General features: G+C 40.5%; 1 protein-coding gene across 11 annotated transcripts in view; it reads right to left on the bottom strand.

Annotated features, from left to right (window-relative positions):
- KDM2B (lysine demethylase 2B) overlaps positions 1–19,992 on the bottom strand; it is a 125,304-nt gene that overhangs the window by 50,757 nt on the left and 54,555 nt on the right. For all 11 annotated transcript variants that reach the window (XM_033008364.2, XM_042805709.1, XM_042805712.1 and 8 more), the window contains 2 exons: positions 12,787–12,902; positions 6,358–6,484 (listed from right to left, as the gene is read on the bottom strand). In XM_033008364.2, the coding sequence (XP_032864255.1) occupies positions 6,358–6,484; positions 12,787–12,902 (243 nt within the window). The remainder of the gene's footprint in view (positions 1–6,357; positions 6,485–12,786; positions 12,903–19,992) is intronic.

The raw sequence follows: 19,992 nt of genomic DNA, 5'->3' as shown, positions 1-19,992 counted from the left end.
AAAGGCACATTTAAACTGAAATGCCTGTGAAAAGATGGCAGTCACATAAAATACCAGCTACCAGCAAGGCTGGTTACAGCCAAATCCAGCTCTATGCACAGTGCAAGCTAACTTCCTCCCTGCATCCGTCCAAAAAAGCTTCACCATGAAGAAGTACAGCACAGTCTATTTTGTGTGCTGAGGTGGCAGCATGCAACACACCAAAGCAGCTCCTCCTCTCTGGTCTGTGCTAAAACACCCCCATGCTTCTCTTAGAAAAATAAACACGATTAGAAAATATCTTAACTAGAACATTTAAAACCCACCAGGTTATCCAACTTTTATTTAACATTGTTTTTTCCTTTGTCCACAGTAGCTAGCGTGCTTACCCATCTCAAAGGGCTATATAATCAGCTTATGTCACTCTCCCATTTTACAGCTGAGGAAACAGATGCTTGAGAGAAAGCATGATTTGCTCATTGTCACATACCGAATCTAGGGCAAAACCAGGAATCAGAATCCAGGCTCTTCGATCCAGGGCTGGAGCCCCTTCTCTAAGCCACCCTGCCTTGGTGAGCTATTTTACAACTGACTGAAGCACAAAAGCCCAGCCTAGATGGGAGAAGATGCCAGTGATAAAACAAGAAGGTGAAAGCAGATACACATCCCTGTGCTACCAGTCCAGTGTTATCAACAGAAATTGGCATAAATCTTCACTAAGAAAATTATGTTTCTGTATTCCTACACCGTGGCTGTGCTGATCAGGAACTAATGGTTGTAACTGGGACAAATCACAATCATAGATAAGGCCTCACAAGACAGAGAGCACATTATGGAGGTGTGAATAATTTACTCCAAGTAATGCTCTGGTGCTAAGCAAAAACAACCTTCAAGAGAGATCTCCACTTTTTGTCTCTTGTTCTCATCTATGGAAACAAAAGGCAAGTGAGGAGTGGAACACCACAGCATACTGGGGGCCTATTCCCATCAGAAGCAAACACACGGGGGGCCAGCAATTCCGTTCTGCCAGCTGCCACTGCTTCCCTGCCACCACCTGGCTGCACAAGACTGGCCCTGCTGTGCCAGCAGCACCTGGGTATGGACAGACAAAGCTCCATCTAAATCTAACCCCAAAATGAACCAAACAAGTGCCCTGTGGCCTGCTCTCTGCAAGACTGGCAGTTACATGATGCCTTGGCTAACTTTACCTTTGAGGACAGGGCTTGCTATTAGTGTGAAGTGTATCAGTCTATCCTAGAGCACTAGGGGATTACAGGACTTGCACCATCAGATATAGAGTGGACCGCTTTCAAAAGACAACAACTGTCTGCTACTACTGCTAATGTTTAAAAAAAAAAAATAAAACCAAGGGAATCAATAATGGAAGGATAACTTCAAGGGGAGGAAGGTTCAGTTTTGTGTTTTCAAGTGTCTCGTTGTAATGCAGTGTACTGTGACTTTTATTTATTCATTTTAATGAAAACAGTATCTGAGAGTTACTGTGTTGTGAGCTGAGGCCCTACATAAGCATAATCTGCATTTATTTTGTCAAGAAGTTCATTTTAAGCATTGTATTACCAGGGCTCCACTGATTTGGAGGTTTTTGGCTTATAAAGTCTCTATATGGAAAAGAGCTCCTGCTAAGTGCAACTGTGGTTTCTTATTCTGAGTCAATGCATCAGCCAATACCAGGTTAGAACTCCAGTTTCAGAGTGGTTATTCAGTCTGGACTCCCATACGACGTAGTGCAAAACTCAAAGCAAATAAAACCAGCTTATACAAACCAGTCAGTAATATAACTCAGTGAAGAGGAGGAGCTGCACAGGCTTGACCCAGTTCACTTCCCTGTGGTTCTGGGCAAATGACTTTCCCCACAGTTACCCACTTGTACAAGAAGTATAATTATACACAGTTTCTTTCTTTGCTGAAAGGCAACTTGCTGTATTACAGAACTTAAAAGAAAGGGAGGGCCGTGAGGTATAATTATGAAATCTTTCTAAACTCTTTAGAACAGTGTAGTGTGTAATATCTACCTTGCCGTTCCCAGCTCCAAATCCTGACACTGTGACTTGGGAGCAGCAGTTCCTATCGGTCTGCTAAAGACAGCAATGACATTGTCATTATCAGAAAAAAACCCTGGGCGTACTGGAAATGTATCACTGCATGGAGCACCCCACACAGAAATCACTCAGTATAGTCCAGTACTTATCTATCATAAGCAAATCTCTTCTGTCCCCTGAGAAGAGGGAGGAAAAAAATGGCTCCTTCACCATGCCAGAGTGTGTATTTTCTTCATCCATCAGGCTTAAAATACAGTTAGAGCCATCCTGTTAAAATTTTAGCAATGGGAATCTTAAAAGCTGCAGCCTACAGAGAAAGCACATTTTTGATAGCCCAGTATCTTCTCCCAATTACTCTTTGTCAGCTCACTCTCAAGATCCGTATCTCACTGAAGGTCAATTGTGGTTGAAAACATCCAGTACAGGCTCATTCATGATAAGAGTAAAAATAATGAAGACATATCCATCCCCAAACAGTGCATGTTCAAATCTAGTAGGAAACCCAAATAGGATCCCTTTCTGATTTCAGCCAGTAGGACAAATGTCACAGTTGAGAGGGACAAGGAAAAGAAAAAAGGGAGAGAAAGAGAGATTGTGTGCTTTTACAGCAGCCTGTGATTGCTGTCATGTCATCATTCCCCTGAGTGTTTTCCCTTCTGCAGGAAAAGATCTGAAAAAGAACGGTATCACACACTAACTAGGAGGCAACTGCCTGAAAACTCATTCTGGGCCTGAAGAATGGAGAAGGAAGCCATGGTCATCATCTTCCAACTCATTTAGAAGTACAGACGTTTTTATTTAGGGAGTGGGAAGACTCAAAGTTTTAGCCTCGCCTACATTGAGGTGAGGTTTTTTTCCTGTCTGAAGTTTTGCAAGTTAAGACATTCAGAAAACAGAAATACAAAGAACAATACAAGTTGCTATACTAGCATACAACTGTTGGGACAGAGGTATCACAACACAATCACAGCAGTACATTTTCATGAGTAGGCAATGTGTTGAAAGAATCACTCTGAATTTAGCAATCTTCACATCAAAGCAAATAAATACTATGTAATGAAAACATAGTATGAAAAGTCTAAAGATATCTTTAAAACACAGTTGCTGATGAACTCAGTTTTCTGTGTTCTCCAAAGATGTTCTGTATCACCACAGTATCTCCTTTTTTTTCAACAGGAGAAGAGAATCCCTACCAATTCTGTGAAAACTACCACCTTGTGAATCCCAGAGAACATGGGCAGCACCCTGCACTCTCTCTGGTGGATGTCCTCTTCAACTAATAATCAACTGCTGCTTTTTAGCTTCTGAGATCCAGTAAGACCACTGTATCAGAAAGTATATAAGAAAAGAAAGAAGCACAACTCAAGTGTGAAAAATAGCAAGTTCTAGAACCCAAAAGGAAAGGTAGAAAGTAGACATTTCTAACAAATTCTGTCAAGGAAATTATTTTTAAAAATAGGAGAAACATTAAGATTATTCAAGAGAGATTTCTGAAAATTAATATAAGGATGTGACGGATTTTTTCTTAAACCAAGAAGGACAGAAGACAATTAAATCTATTGAGGGGTCTGCAGAGAAGTTAAATACTTAGCTTCATTACTCTTTAAGGAGAATAATGGGAAATTTTCATCAAGGGATACTCTCTCACGGGAAATTAAGAGATTGTTTGCAGACGGAGAAGTCTCTAAGGAAGGGACAATTTAAGGACCTTAGCAGTTCTGAAGAAAAGCTTAAAAACAAAGCAGCTGGGTTTTGGAACACTGTCCTCATTTGGATATCCTACCCCACATTCACAGCAGGTGAGTGATATTAAGATATAGACACCACAGAACAAACAAGTGTAATTCAAGGATTACAGTTCACAGAGATTTATTTGAGTCAAGAGGCTGGACACTGAGACCAGTTAAAAGAAGAGACAAGCAAGTATTTGAAACAGTATTACTCACTCTGAACAATGCAGCACAGCTTTGTAAAGGTAAGTAATGTACCTTTACTCCTTCGAATTTGACAAATGCCAAAGTGACAGATTCAGTATATATAGTAGATCTGGGCTTCTGAACCATAATCCCCAGTTAAAAAATTATTTTAAGGCTAAGATTCTGCCAAGAAATAAAAAGCATGTTTCTGACAAAAAAAAAACAGTATACATCTGTCTCTCCTGGAGAGAAAGGCCCTGGATGTCAATGTCAGAGATTTTATCGGCATGCTAATACTCTGAAGTCAAGAGATAGCAGGCAGGTGGATGAACTACACGCTGTCAGTAGATACCACTTCAGTAAGCTGAAAGTACCGATCCATTCAGGACAGTAACAACAGCTCAAACTCTGCACAGCCACACACTCCCAGCACCTACCTCAACTCAGCACCCACAGCAGTGCTGCAAGTCAGATCAGCTCATCGATCCTACCGATAACAGATTCATTTTTTGGTAGGGTTAATTTTCAGTCAGATCACTGAACTGATTCAGCTCACAGGGCAGCTGCACAACCTCTGGAGTTCACAAAACAGTTTCATGAGAGCAGCACGTTTCTCACAGTACCTTGAAATGACCATAAGCTCATGCTCAAACAACAGCAAAACAGCTTCATATTCACCTTCCGCTAGGCCAACAACTGAAGCCACCAGAGGAGACAAGACCCTGACCTGGTTGCCACTAAATCATTTTCCAAATAGCAAGGCCCCTTTTCCCAATGCCTTTGCAGCTGGCACTTTTTGGTCATGTAGAACAATCCTTCTCCCTCTAGACACTGGACATCTACGGTTCCCAGTGAGCTTTTATGTGATTTGAGCATCTCTCAGCTAGTAACTGGACTGAGGCACATTTCAAGGGGATCACCAAACCATTATCAGTAATTACTGAGTTGCGCTGGAATTCACACTGGTGATTTAGCTGGAAGAGGTCCCATCTCAATATCCTGAACCATCCATTCTCCGCATCTAATTTGTTCTGAAATTACACCTCAGCAATCTGGCACCCCCACCCTGCCTGCAGGACCAGCCTCTTTCCATGCGAGTGGTTTAGACAACAGGAGGTTGTTCCTTATTTTCCAGTGAATGCAGTTATCAGAGTTTTGTCACTGCTTTATGAAGAACTGATTCAAGGGGCTAATTCTTCCTTTCCTCTAGGATGATCTTATATAACAAGTAAAATTCCTCCACAGAGTCTCTGCTTAACTAACCCTTCTGACCAGGGTCTCACAGAGCTAAGAAGAGACACAAAATGTAAAGCACCCGAATTCCCAGTTGCCCCAAGAAATTTCCCTGGCCTATCTACACAGACTATTAACTTCCTCAAGTTATTCTTGGTCAGTTAAACTCACTGGAGATTGACGTCTGTCTGTAAATTTTTCAATCCCTTCTACTAATAATTACACTAGTAGATGATCATTTCCCTCCTCTGTCCAGAACCTGGGGCAGTTCCAGCCACGCCACATTCACTCCAAGTGGTATCTCAGGGAGCAGGAGGCACAGAAATATTTTAGTCCTCCTCCACACTTAACACCTATCAGTTAAGATTTAGCTGGTATTTGTGCTACTTTCAGCCATTCTGCACTTAAAAGCAGGGAGGCAACATGGTACACTGTCTTGTTCCATTAAACAGAGAAAAAAGAGCAGTTCAGCAAGGCAACAACTGAATTGTCACACAGTGATGTAAAGCTCACATCAGTGCCAAGGTAATGCCCGCCTGCTTCACACACATCTATCCGTCTCTGCTAAGGTCCATTTTCAGCTATTGTAAAGGTTTCTTTGACCTCCCTGCACTTCGGTTATAGATCATGTAGATTTGTGTAGGTGTTTTCTTGGTTTTGTTATTCTGCAGAACTAGAAGTCAGTCACCAAACAGAAAGGATTAAAGCAGAGATTAAAGAGAAAGAATCCAGATTTAGTGACCAAAACACATTCTGCAGAGGAGACGCTCTATAAAAGGACTGAATATCCATCCCACCAGAGCACATTTGCAATGCGCACATTTCTGGCTACTGAGGTACTGAGCCAAACATGGCAGTAAATCCTCAACTGTTTGGCAGATCATCGCAACACAAACATTACTGAAACCAAGAAACAAACGCATCCAAAAATTATTTTTCTGGGATCCACTTGCTAAGGGAATGCTCAAGAAATATATTTCGAAGTAGGTTGGTACTTCACGGAAATGTTCAAGAATCAAAACCTTCCCCACCCCAAAATAAAGAAACAGTTCATCAGAATTTCTGCAGTTCTCCAATTCAATTTATAATCTGCTTTGCAGAAACCAAAGCAGTAGCTAGCCTAAGGTGCTAGCATCAGTTCTGAATATGCACTCAAAGGATTCACTCACCAATTAACATTGATTCTTTCTGGTACTCTTTGCTGAGGTGGCAGCGCTGGGTCACACAGGACACGTATCTCTCCAGAACATACCAGCACATTTCATAGTAGAAAGGATAACGGAATTTGGCATGCACCTGAAAGCAAGATCAAGACTGTCAGTCCATGGGGAAGGGAGAGAAGTTTGCAGCACAAGGGCCAGTCATCATTCTCATCATGTTATCAAGAGCACAAACAGTGTGCAGGAGGGGGAGGGGAGAGAGGGTGGGAGCCGAGTGAGATGTATGCCTTCAGCATACAAAATGAGGAGACTGCCTGCCTGCCTGCCATGATAGCATCATTTCTTGGTTCACTAATTTGTATCCTCTTGGGGTGGTGGGAGAGGAAGGGGTTTGTGTTCTTATGGAATCATGAAACTGATGGATGGCCCCTACGGTATTATTTACCTACTGTATAAACATAGGGTGGTCACATACAGATGTTAGTCACTAAAACTCAAGTTGAAATAAAGGTGTGGATTTTTATTTCCTAAACACTTATCAAAATGGCAACATTACCTAAAATGAGTCAAGCAGGAAATACATTTTTTTCAATTATGGCCTTCGCAACAATTTGATTAAACAAATCAACACACAAATTCTTGATTATTGATAACTACACATTAAAAGTAAAAAACGCCTATGTGGTTTTCACTTAATACTTAGGTAGTAAGTTAGCTTTTGCCACAAACAGAATAGAAAAGCAGGATTTTGACAAAAGATGCTGTCAAGCTGTGCACTTTTTCTTACATTTCAGACCTGTCGTTCTCACACAGAAAGCTCATTCTCCAACACTATATATTTGTGAGATTATTTCAGATGCAAAAGAAAACAAAGTGGGTTTCCTTCCTTGCCAACATAGTTTTCTATCTATGGGAGGTCACTGTACCAAAGAAGAATCTGGGAAGCTCCTAAAATGCAAGAACATATGTATATTTATTGTGATTTGTTAAAAATGGATGCCATGCATCTTGCATGCACTTGTACTTACACTGTACACTTCTTTCTCCTGGTGGCAGAGAAATCTGCATTTTGCAGGCTTGCATGCATGCATTGCACTGGGATTATAGGAACTGCTTTAAGACATTATATGCATATTAACTGCTCACCTAGTCAAGAGGTGTCCACCCACCTTTAATGAAAAGCTGAACTGCACCAGAAAGGAGCATTACCTTAGCCCATTAAAAAAAAAAAACACCAACAAAAACAAACCACCCTCCCCCTCCCCTAGATCACCCAAAACCCCAAAGTCTAAGCAGAACCACTAACCCAGCACCTGGAAACTCAGATACAGCTCTGCAAAGCAGGCACTGTTGAAACATCTGTGTGGTGATAAAAGCATCCACTTGAGCATATCAGTGCCATATTTGAAAACTGTCCCCAAAGTGGACAATCAAAGAACTTGCTTCTGTTCCCAGAGCACAGGAAATGCAAACACTTAGCAGTAAAACGAAATGTAACGAAGAGAAAATATACTGTATTGTCCCACTAAACCTATCACAGTGTAGGATCTAAATACTCCATGGCAATTCCCAAAAGCTAAGACATCTTAAATTCAATACAAATGTAACTGACAAATCTGAACTGTATGTTGCTATGGGTCATGCATCCAGCAATGCTGCACCTTTCCAAATGTTTCCCTGTGTTGCTTGTTACAAAGCACACATACCAAAAAAAGAAGGGAAAAAATAAAGAAATAAAAAAACAACCAAACAAACAACATCCCTCTAAAATGTGAGAACATTTAACCCCAGGGCCTTTTTACATTGGAGAATATTTTTCCTTTGGTTTAGTTATTTGTCATAAAGAAGAGATCGAGTCACTTATCACTATTACAGAACACAGGGGAAATTAGCCATGCTAAAATATATGCTAATAAAGGAACTCAAATTTTTCTAAGAGAGCACTGCAGGAAACAAAATTTGCAAAGAATTGACTTACAAACAGGAAGCCGCCTTCCACCCCTCAGCCTTCAAAAGGTTTTCAGCCACATGCCTGGGAATATTAAAGACATCATTGCTCAACATTTGTTGACAGATTCTGAGCTTCACCAAATTTAGTTGTTACCAATGTTAATTCAATGTGAAAGACAAGGCAGTAATGCATGCAGTGCTCCCATTATGTATATCAATCTTTAATATTCAATTTGAGTTCCTAATTGCCTCACTATCAGTGTTCCAACCCACAGCAAATCCCTCCATGCCTCTGTAATTCACTATTTGCCCGAGAAGGCTCTGCTTTTACAAACCTTCAGAAGAGCTACCATATGTAGCAAGAGATACTGTGCAAAGATCTACAGTGCCTTTTGCCAGCAAAGCAAGTCTAACAGTGCTTTAAAAATCTTTTAAAGTTTGCCTTATGTAAAAATATGGAGGAGTAGGTTCTTTACGATATTATTGGACATTAATTATAATGGATGTGAACTGCATAATGTACAGGTCCATACTTTTGCCATTGTACACTTCTGGTCAAATGAACTCTTATGGGGAAGGGGAAGGAATAAAAGAAAGAAAGAAAGAAATTAAAAATGTTCTGTGATGAATTTAAAGTGTAATATCTGATACAGACACTGCCAGAGGACTAAATCCCCCACCAGCAGGGAAATACACTAGATCATCTAATAGGCATTTCCAGCTCTAACTTCTGTGATTAATAATTTACAATCCACTGAATAAATTTTTTAATTATTCCTGTACAGCGAGAAAAATCCTCTCTGGAATATGATCCATTTCTTCAGTTCAAAGTGAAATTATTTGAGAGACTTATATCCCCCTCCAAAAACAAAACAAAAACCCCTAAGGCGGGAACACATTTTCCTTAAGAACGTATTAGCCTCTTCTACAATGTCCATTAAAATAATTACAAACTCCACTTGTGTTTAATCAATCTAATCACAATATTGAAAAGCAATTTATGATTATTCACAAAATAATTAATCTATCCACTTAAAACGTTATCTTACATTCCAGAAAACAAAATCAGCAGCAAACACCATCATCTGTGAGTGACCACCTTACGTATATATTTTGAGTGCTTTTGTCCCTATCCATGTTCAAATATTTGAACGCAGTTAAATTTAGATGAGTTGGGAGTAAGTTTGACACATTCTTCCTCTTCAGTAATACAGAGCTGTAACACCCCTATGCCAAGATGATGAATCTCTGCATGGCAGCCTGCTCTGCAGTTATTCAAGCTGGTCTAGCAGAGAGCTAAACAGCTTGGCCTATTTGACTAGCTGTTAATTGGCCTCTAGGAAAGCCAGACTGCAAAATGAGAGTCTCTACAAGCTGTAAGGCTGGAGAATATTTGTTTACCTCAATTGCACATTAGGAGCTGTTTCCAACAATAGACATGGTTTTTATTACTCCTTAAAACTATTTTTAAATGGCTATAACCCTCTTAAAAAGTCTCCCAGGGATATGAGAAATTAAGCTAGAATAAGCATGACAAGTATATAAACTAGGCAATTTTATCAGGCTGTAAATCAGCATTACCATTTCAACCATGTATTTATTCTTGTCTTAGCCGCTAAGACAATAACAACTACACCTAGCATAAAAATGACTCTGAATATCAGCAAAGATGATTAAGCATTATATAGCATGTTTAAACACAGTGAAACCTCCATAAAATTGCTCCGTGCAAAATGAAGAGGGAAAACACACCTGTATTACACTTTGATTTGAGTGTGGCAAATTACTTCGTCAATCACATCGTGTAATTTACTTCTGTGCTATACACAACAGAAAGATCAATACTGATGAGAAATTCATTTGCAGTATGTTCACACTGGCAAATTTGTGTGAACTACACGCTGTACTGAGTCTGCTATACTAGCCAGTGTATGAAAAGAATTATTTGAACAAAGAAATTACAAAATTTGATTGGCAAAGCAAATAAAGTAGTACATACTAGAATCCTATTTTGAAAATATTTATGCCTTCAAGATTCCTGCATGATATTTTTAGGGGGGGTGGGGGTGGTATTATTTCTAAATAACAGTATTGATTTTCCTGCTTTTTAACAAACTTCTGTATACCCTAGTTGCACGGCTTAGATTTTGTTTCTGTCTAGAAATTCTTGCTATTCTTTGACCGTTCACACAGCTTTGTTGTTACACGGCTGCCTACAAGCACAAGTCTGAGAACACAGGTACAGGCTGTGCCTAACACATTGCTAGCACACAGCAACATACAAGTGATTGTTTCTATCAAGTCATGGAAATTCTGGGCTGTTGGCTTTCATTAGTGTTTTTTAAAGCACTTAAGTATTTTTTGAGAGGAAGTGATAAAGAACTACACAGACTCTGAAGAAAATCTAAACCAAAACCAACAAGAGTGAAGGTCTGACTTGGGACTTCCAAATGTTGCAGTATCCCTTTCCAAAAAATTGTGACAGGACAGAGACAGATACTCAACTCCCAGAACTCCCCATAGGATCAGGGTGCCAGTGACTTTTAAGAAGCTTTTCAGTGTAACTGGCTGATAAAATTCCTAGAAGTTACCAAAGTATTTGACTGTTACAGGGAATTGTGCCTCCTGGTATAAAAGCTTAGGAATCAAAGCTGCACCCAGCCTCCCAAGGAGAAGAGCCTGACATGAAGCACTACTGAGCAATTACAACCCAAGGTGTGTGATCCTGGGTTGCTTAAGTCCTGTCGGAACAAAATGTAAGCTTTTATACAACTTCAGTAAAAAAGCTTTTTCTTCCCATCTTCCCCATAGATAGCAATGGAAATAACTTGTTTCTGGCATCAATCCTTCCTTCCAGTCTCCTCCCTTCTCTGTGCAAGTTACCTGTGCTAGCATCCTTTACAGCAACAACACACCCTCCCCTTAAGCACCTGCAACATATATATCAGGCATATATTGCTGGTTCTTATTTACAGTCACTCTGAAAACCTTCTTGTACCTAACACCTTTGTCCAGCCACAGTGAGCCCCTTCCTGCTTCTGCCATCATATTTTTCTCCTGTCCAAGTCCCTTTACACTTTCTTAAGACACCTGACATTCTTGCCTTGGGACACCTGTTCAAAGCCAGACTGAATTCCACTCTGGTCTCTACCTCTACTTCTGCTCTCTGCTACATTCCCTCTGTCCTAATACCCTTGAATTTCAGCTTTTGTCTTCATCTCTCTTCCACTAAGAATTCATTTTTCTGCTTAATATTCCTTCTCTTCATTAAAATCACTCCTGGAAACCAGCAGCCCCCACCACTGTTTTGCAATGTGAAGATTACCAGGCCTTGTATGCCCTGGAAAGTAAGCAAGGCTGGGGGAAGGACACCCTTCCTCTCACTGAATCAGGCATGTATTTCATACATATTTGCTTCAGGCCTATATACTCTCACTGCAAAAAGAGCAATTTGGGGTAAAAGCTCATTTGGGAGACAGAATTGTGCCCTGTTCTGGAGGTGAACAACAGTGAACTGTACTGACATACCATTTTAAGACTGTTTAGTGAAAAATAATTGCAACTTCCTGCCATTTTGCCAGCCCAAATCTCCGTTAACACCACAGCTGGCATCTGTGCCAGTGGTTTACCAGCGCCATCTCAGTGCAATGCCTCCAAAACAGTCAGCCACAGGAAGTCCCCATATGAATTTGCACATACCACTGGTCCATTTTTGCATCAAGAGGCTACAAATGCCTTGCACAGCTTATTTAATAGCCTAATAAAACAGTGGTGCTTCCTTCAGATTCTGCTACTTTATGAAACTGTGAAGTACATGATGATTAGGTGTCCGGTTTATTAATCAAGGATAAAACTTTCACTCCCAACAAAGAGGCCACACAGTAATCTCCTCTGAGATCTAATACTCTTTCCATCAGGTAGACGCTACATTCAAATATCACAACATTCAGATTAATGTCCCACCCCAGACTCTGTGTTCCAAGAACTTCTGGCATAGGGTCAAGTCGCTGTAGGAGAAAATCCTGCAAAGTATAGATGTCATTTCATATGCAACTTCCACTCAGCTTTTTCAATTCAGCTGTGGACAGTCGAACCATCCCAGTCCCATTAGTTCTCCAGGCTCAGGTATCCATTCCAGGTGTGCACAGAGATGATAAGCAGGGGGTTACCAGAAGTACTGGTACAAAGGTCTGTAAAGCGCAATACGTTTTTGTGCAAAAGGGAAGGTGTTTTATGAAAGTTTAACAGGCAGACAAAAGACACGGAAGGGACACATCTGTGGGAAGTAGGGAAAAACAGACGAATAAAGCCCACAAAAAGAGCCAGCATTTGAAAGTCTTGTTACTTCACGTTTACCTCTTGTTTCAATGACTCTGACACGGAGATCCTGTCAGTTCTTGTTTGTCAGAAGGAAATACGAGGAAGAGACTATGACAGATCATAGTCACCAAGAACTGTTCAGTTAAAAAGAGAATCAAACATCCTTACCCTTGTTCTGTCCTCAATTTCATAGATGCGAAGCTGCATGGGAACATTAAAGCTATGCAGGATATTTCCACCAAACACCAGAGAATCTACTGGAGTATAAACCGCATGTATCCACCCTAGAGAGGGAAAGCAAAGAACTGAGAATGCCTCGTGCTATGTAGTATTACAGAGAAATTTATAATCAAATTTTAAAAACTCCGTGAACCCCATTCTGCAGGGGATGAAAGGCTAAAGCAGTGGAAGGTTAAATGGTATGCTCACAGCCACACTTTAAGACTAGTCATAGCAGAAGAACAGCATCTTATGATGTACAGTCTTACAACCCTTTGTAAACTGGGTTCTTCTATTTATTCACAGAATGGTTACAGTGTTTACCTAGAACACGCAAGCTTGTGACTCAACCACATCCATGACTAAGAAGTAAATTCAGTCTGTTCAATACACTTGGCTCTCAGATGTATCTACTGGCACCTCTAGTAGGGTTGCAAATCATATTAACGATGGTGGGCTAGGGCTGTGGAACTAGACTGATTCACATCAAACTTCTTTCACACCAGCACCAGAGCACACATCTTCAGGTGTCAACAATTTCAAATTATTACCAGCCCTCCTTCAGAGTTGAAAGTTTCATATCCTATCACCAACTTCCTGAAGCAATCAAAAAATCTTTTTCACTGCATACCCCAAGTTAAGGGATTTAACTTTTCTAGTACTGGAGCTGATGAGACTGTTCTGACCCAGTCCTGCAAGGGACTAAATTCATTGCACAAGCTCCAAAACAAGGGAAGAATCTTCTATCACAACAAAAATCCAGGCATAGGGATTCAGTCAGCCACACACCAGCTCTTCTGCTTCTGCATTGTTTGCTTGGTATGTCAGCAGCTGAAGGACTGGCTATGCAAGACTAGCCTCTGATCTCTGCAGTGAAAAAGGAATTGATCTTGCTAATGATCTGGGACCCACCGAGACCTGACACTTTTTTTTTTTTCTTCTTTTTTAATGAAAAGCATTACAGTTTATAAACCAGCAGACAGCAAAGCAACATAGGAGGCAGTCAATTTTCTTCTAACTGTGCAGTACTTCCCACTAAAGCTGCGGCAGCTTTCCTTCACTTCAAGATCAGTGAGGGAGTAGGAAAATTACATTCAGCCTAAAGGGTTCTCCAGCCAGCAGCCACGAAAGCTCTCCTCTGCAACAATCTTTAGACCATAAGGGCCTGCAGAGCTCTATCTGAGAAGTCCTTGAGCCACAGAAGATGGCAGAACTGGGGCTTTCATTTAAGGGCATATTGGTAGGAGAGAGACAGGAAGAAAAAGAAATCAGCACTAGAATTTTCTCCCTGGAAACATAAGCTCATCACTTAGGATACATTTTTCTTAATTTCTGAATCACAGAATGGTTGAGGTTGGAAGGGACCTCTGGAGTCTACTCTCCTCTCTACCTGCTCAAGCAGGACCACCTAGAGCCAGCTGCCTAGAAATATGTCCAGATGGCTTTTCAATGTCTCCCAGGATGGAGATTCCACAACCCTTTTGGGAAACCTGTTCCAGTGCTCAGTCAATTTACATGTCTGATTCCACATGATAAATGTGATGTCTGTAGAAAAGCAGGTGGCTCAGCTCTTGCAGCTCTCAGTATTACTGCATCTTTCCCGCTCCAGTTAAAATAATTCCAGTTACAGGGTTGCTTACAATGATACAGCCTGTTTATTACTTTCAAATCAAGAACAATGAACTAGAGAGGAATTTTTTTTTTTCATGTAAGGGTAGTGTGGCAACTACATAGATCAATGCTATAAGAACTCTTCACAATGGAAGTAGTTAACCACCCCACATACAATACACCAGTCTGTACTAAAAGCAAACCTTTGGAAAAATAAATTATCTTCCTGATCCTAGTCTTTGGGAAGGAAAAGAGATCCAAGATCAAGGAAGTTGCTTTCACTAAGTAATCCAAGATTTATGTGGTTGGAGGAAAGAATGGAAACCATGGACTAAAGCAAATCTGTTGCTGGGTCCCCAAAGCCAACTTATTGGATAGGTGCTGAAACACAGGGTCAATTTGCATGACAATTCACCTTAATTGTCCGTTTTAGAGATGTACAAACTGAAGCTCAATAAAGTGAAATGACTTGTCCATGGCCACACAACTGAGTGGCAGCAGAAGACAGGTCAGAAACAGCCAGTTATCAGCAGAACATTGACGACTCCTCACCACTACTTCCCACTACAGTTCTCTTAGTGCAGATCAGTCAATGTACAAACATATTGGAGCTGGCAGATGCAACAAGTTACTTTAATGGAATGATCAATATAATTCTAAATACAATTTGTTATCAAATATTTACAGCTTAAGTAAAAGGAGTAACTGAGCTGAAATCTGGATTTCTAGTCTTATATGAAAGGAGATATCCTTCATTTTATAAGAAATAAAACGAAATCCCATCAGTGCAGTTGTTCCTCAAGTGTATGTTTTTACTACAACCACACAGTAGCTGCCCCCTATAAATTATATTTCCTCAATAAAAATTTCACTGAAGTTGGTTTCATTGTTTCTTGCTCTTTGGGTTTCACTCTCATCACACCTTCCCTAACCTCTTGACTCTGCCCCCACTAGATGCCAAGATTCTTTATGTTAGTAACTGCTGGACTTCCTCTGTAGTAGTCCCAATATCTCTGGGAGAAATGTGAAAGGATCTATGGCTGGCTTGAGCCAATGCTCCAACAAATGGTGTCCCAGACATGGCAAACCCTCAACTGAAAGAGTAATGAACATGAATATAGTTTCGATTCTGTATTGTTGAAGAGCTGGTAGAGGTACAAACCAAAGTCTTCCATAAAGTATCTGAGACAACCTCTGGCTCTGTGGATAGTGTATTTAATTACCTACTTACATTTATAATCCGGGTCTAAACTCATCTTGCAAACAGCTAGTTCCTTCAACTCCTAAACTAACATCTGAACTAACTAAACAATAGGTCCTTCAAGATGCACATATTTCTAATAACAAAATTGAAAATACTGCTTTTTATGACACAGTTCTCAATAACAAAGCGCTGTAATAATGAAACGCTAAAATCCGCCAGGGTTGGGAAAATAAAAATACACCAGACACCAAGCAACAAACAGAAAGTCATTAATCATTAAGTCCTCAGAAGTAAAGTTCCTACCCCTAACCAAAGCAGGGTGTAGGATGATTTCCAGGCATAGCTCAGAGATGGATAAGGATGATGCTCGTGGGTACCATCCCTTCACTGTTGAACAGCATTGAGCTAGGCACACAGCTAAATCCCATGAAATCCCCAGATCTCCAGCAGTTCATGTGCTCCCACATGCAGGATCCGGCTCACAGCCCCTTAGCCAGCTACAGGACACAGTCCTGTCAGAGGAGCCACCAGCTCATAAGATAGATTTTGGCTACTTAGCTGTATAGCATTTTTCAGTCACACTGCATCCCAAAATAGTTTCAACTTGCCTGAGGAATGTACACGCAATATTGAAACTGCAGAGACACGAGCACCAAGAGGTATATTCCAGGGATGTAAAACACTATGGGCAAGATTAGACAAAAAAGAAGGAGAACTGACAAGGTAGAAAACCACAAGAACACTGGCACAGACACCACAAAGGAAACAAAGCTACGTATGGAGAAAAACTGAAGAGACCAGCACCAGAAAAGTAGAAGTAGGAGGAAACAGAGATGAGCAGAAGACAGGAAACAGTTTCCATGAGGTTAATATATTGTGGAAGTAAGATCTGAGAACAGATAAACTTGGATAGCGCATTCAATTTATTCCCACAGCTTAGATGCAAGCACGACTCAGAAATAAAATTAAGAGAAATGAACATTCATTGCAACCATTTGCAAACAAGAACACCCATCTTCTAAGCTTCCCAGTTACAAAGGTTTTTAAAGAGGAAGATAAACCTCCAGAATAGGAGCAAGCTGCGCATGTGCATAAGACAAAAAGGATGGCCAAGGGGATTGCTTTAATATCATCCACACCAATACATCCTGCCTATCTCACCTTCAGCTGTGCCGTTACTTTTCGCCAGATGAACTGACAGGTCTGTTGACGTGTATGATCACATCACTCTATGCTGGACAGCATGTCATGTCTGCTTGTGTATGTCTGCATCTCTCAGCTCTCACAGGAAAAACTTGCCACACAGCCTCCAACACAGACACCTCTGAATCAAGTGGCATCAATTCTCTCCCCAGTGACTGCTTTCTACTGCTTACATAAACCCTGGTGCTACTGCACAACCCTACATGTTTCATGGGTTAGTACTAGATAGGAGAGAACATCTCTCCACCTGGTAATACTCTCAAAAACTGTAATATTCTCAAAAAAAGGGAAAGCAATACAGAACAAAATACCACAAATTTAATTTTACCCTTAATGCTAAAAAAAGCACTGGAGTAGTAGAAAAAAACAGATCAGGGACTGAAAAAGTCAAAAGTCAGTGGAATCAGATATTGTTCATTTTTGGCTGAAAGACACAAACAAAAACACCTGCTAAACATTACCTAAGGCTATAATTAAATCCTACAGATGAAAGACATATACTGTGGGGCTTCAACGATTAGTCATGAATTAGAAAACTCCTCCTCATGGGTGACCAGTTCCAAACCAGCCTGTGTCGATGGTGGTTAACAACCGAGTGAGTGTGGAACCAGCCTGTCCTTCCTTCGCAGGCTGGTCTGATAGCTCGTGGCTGGAGCACGCTGTCGGCGCGGCCACTGCACGGTCCTGCCCTGTGAGCAGAGAACCTCAGACCACGCACACCAGTCACACCAGTGACGGGCTCCACTAAATGGGGACAGACGGCTCTGGGAGTACAGACACTGCGTAGTCACTGTTCACAACCCACGTTTCAAACCTCAAGACAATGATGGTCTACTCATGGTTTTTCTGACGTTGATCTTTTTTATTTCAGTTCTTGGTGATTAATGAGTATTTTTTACTTCCCAAAATAATCCTAGTTTATGAAGCCAAGCCAACACTGAGCAGGAATTGTATTCAGGAGGCTCAGAAACATTCTCCGCTGATTTACAGTTACGAATTATTCCACCACTCCTAAGATACACTTGAATATTTAGATGTTATCATCTCCAGTAAATCAAGAAGGTAAAATTAACAGTAACAAAAGCTTTTCTGAACAGTTAAAAGAAAGATATGATCTCATTATCTTTTGAAATTTATAAAACAAGCATTATTAAACATTGCAAACTTGTTGGAAGGTTTCAGGGGCCTGAAAATTCCTACTGTATCTTCAAGGATGCAATCATCCATCTGAGAATAATAAAAAAGAATATTAACTTATAAAGCTATGGGGCAAACAGACTACAAGCTCTAAGCCAAAACCATGGTGCATCTGTTTCCACTAGTAACTGAACAGATACTTTGCTTTGTGATATAGAAGGCATACATATTTTCCTGCAATTCTACAGCAACTTGGAGTAGGAGAGATGAAATATATGTTTCAAATATAAAAAGTGACTAAAGAGATAGCCTTAGAGTGGGCACTACCAGCAAGTGAAACATTGTTTCTCTCATCTCAAAAGAAGAATGATCGTGTCATACCAGTGTCCACAAGCAAATATATCAAGGAAACATTATGTTTACCTTTTGAAAGTAAAAAAATTACTGATTTTGCCCTGGTAGTACAAGTAATACAGCAACTCTCATTCTTACATCATTTGATAAGAATTAGGTAGAGCATTGCAGAGGAATAGAACTAAAAATCCTCCATTATGCTGTCACCTTCTATCTAAAAGCAGACACTCCAGGCAAAAAACTCTCCTCTCTGATCCTCTCCGCTGATCTTCATCGCTTGGTCCCTAAAGGTTCCAGGCATGGAGCTTCCATTAATGTCTGCGGAAGCTCCCAAAATGGGAAAAGCTAACAGCAACCAAAAATAGCCAGGCAGCTATGCAGCCCTAGCACAACTCCCTGCAAAAAATTTACCAGTCAGATTTTAATAGCCTGTCATTCTCCTTGATATAAAGACTATATGCTACCTTCTGGCCCCATTACACAATAATTCATCAAACACTGACTGGCAAAGCAGAGGTGACCTAAGACTGCACACTCGTAATAAGCAGAATCCTACTGGTAACCACTGATACAATATTTGAAGCACTCTGAATCCCTGCAAATAGCTGCCTAGAGTCAGGCACAAAACATCTCTTTCTGTCCACTTTCCTTCCCAAAAACATTCATCTGAGAAAAGTCATTATTTCCCTGTTTGACTGGAAGCAAGAACTCTGGAGCACTCTCATGTTACCATAATAATCACCACAGACCAACAAGAATATTTTGTTAGACTGTGGCTCATTCTTCAGCTCTCAAGAAATTAAGAGAGACTATAACAGTATGTTTCCATGTCAAAGGCCCCAAAGTGCATTATAAAGAACAGAAGAAAAATAAAGTAAAACAAACAGCTTACTCCTCAGTGGAACATTGACAACTCTGAGGTGAAACACAACTGTTATAAAATAGCATGCAGCAACAGTAGTGAGAAGTTTGAAGAGGAACCAGAAACAGAATGCCATGTCCAGTTGACAGTAAGTTACCCTGTCTCGATTTTCATGATAGCAATGTCTAATGAACCAGCACTGCAAAAATCTTCTACAATATCGAATGGTAGTCCATTGTTTAATTTTCAAAAATAATATATGCACAGTGACTTCTTGGACCATTAATTTATGGACCATGTAGTGGTCTATTACTGAGATCATTACCATCAGAATTAAAGAATAGACAAAAGTCACTCAAAATGGCCCAGCTACTTGAAGATTTGTGCTCCCCCACAAACAGCTCTCTAAACTACCAGTTCACACACATCACATCATCTCATCTCTTCAACGTACTCACATTAAAGCTACATATTTGGAAAGCCTGCAGTAGGAACACCCACGCAGAGTCAACCTGAAAACATAGCTGCTCATGAGACCAGCAGCAGAGAGTCAGAAAAAGGCTGTAAGAAACAGAGAGTAACCCTTGGTAGTATTAGCCAACTCCTCCCAAAGGAACCAAAACAACTATGCTGGCAAACTTTCTTAGACCAATCACACTGCAAACCCTGGAATCAAACTGTATCCACAGTAAGTGTGGCAACTTCCTTGGAAGTCAGCAAAACTGGTCTTCAAAAAAAGAGAAGAAAATCCAAGTTCATTCATATTCTGGCAGACTACATTATC

The sequence above is a fragment of the Tyto alba genome, unplaced genomic scaffold (assembly GCF_018691265.1).
Source record: "Tyto alba isolate M040663 unplaced genomic scaffold, T.alba_DEE_v4.0 Super-Scaffold_44, whole genome shotgun sequence".
In the NCBI taxonomy this organism is placed as follows: domain Eukaryota; kingdom Metazoa; phylum Chordata; class Aves; order Strigiformes; family Tytonidae; genus Tyto; species Tyto alba.
Note: the sequence above shows the minus strand (reverse complement) of the source record. Positions and strands in the feature narration are given on the sequence as shown.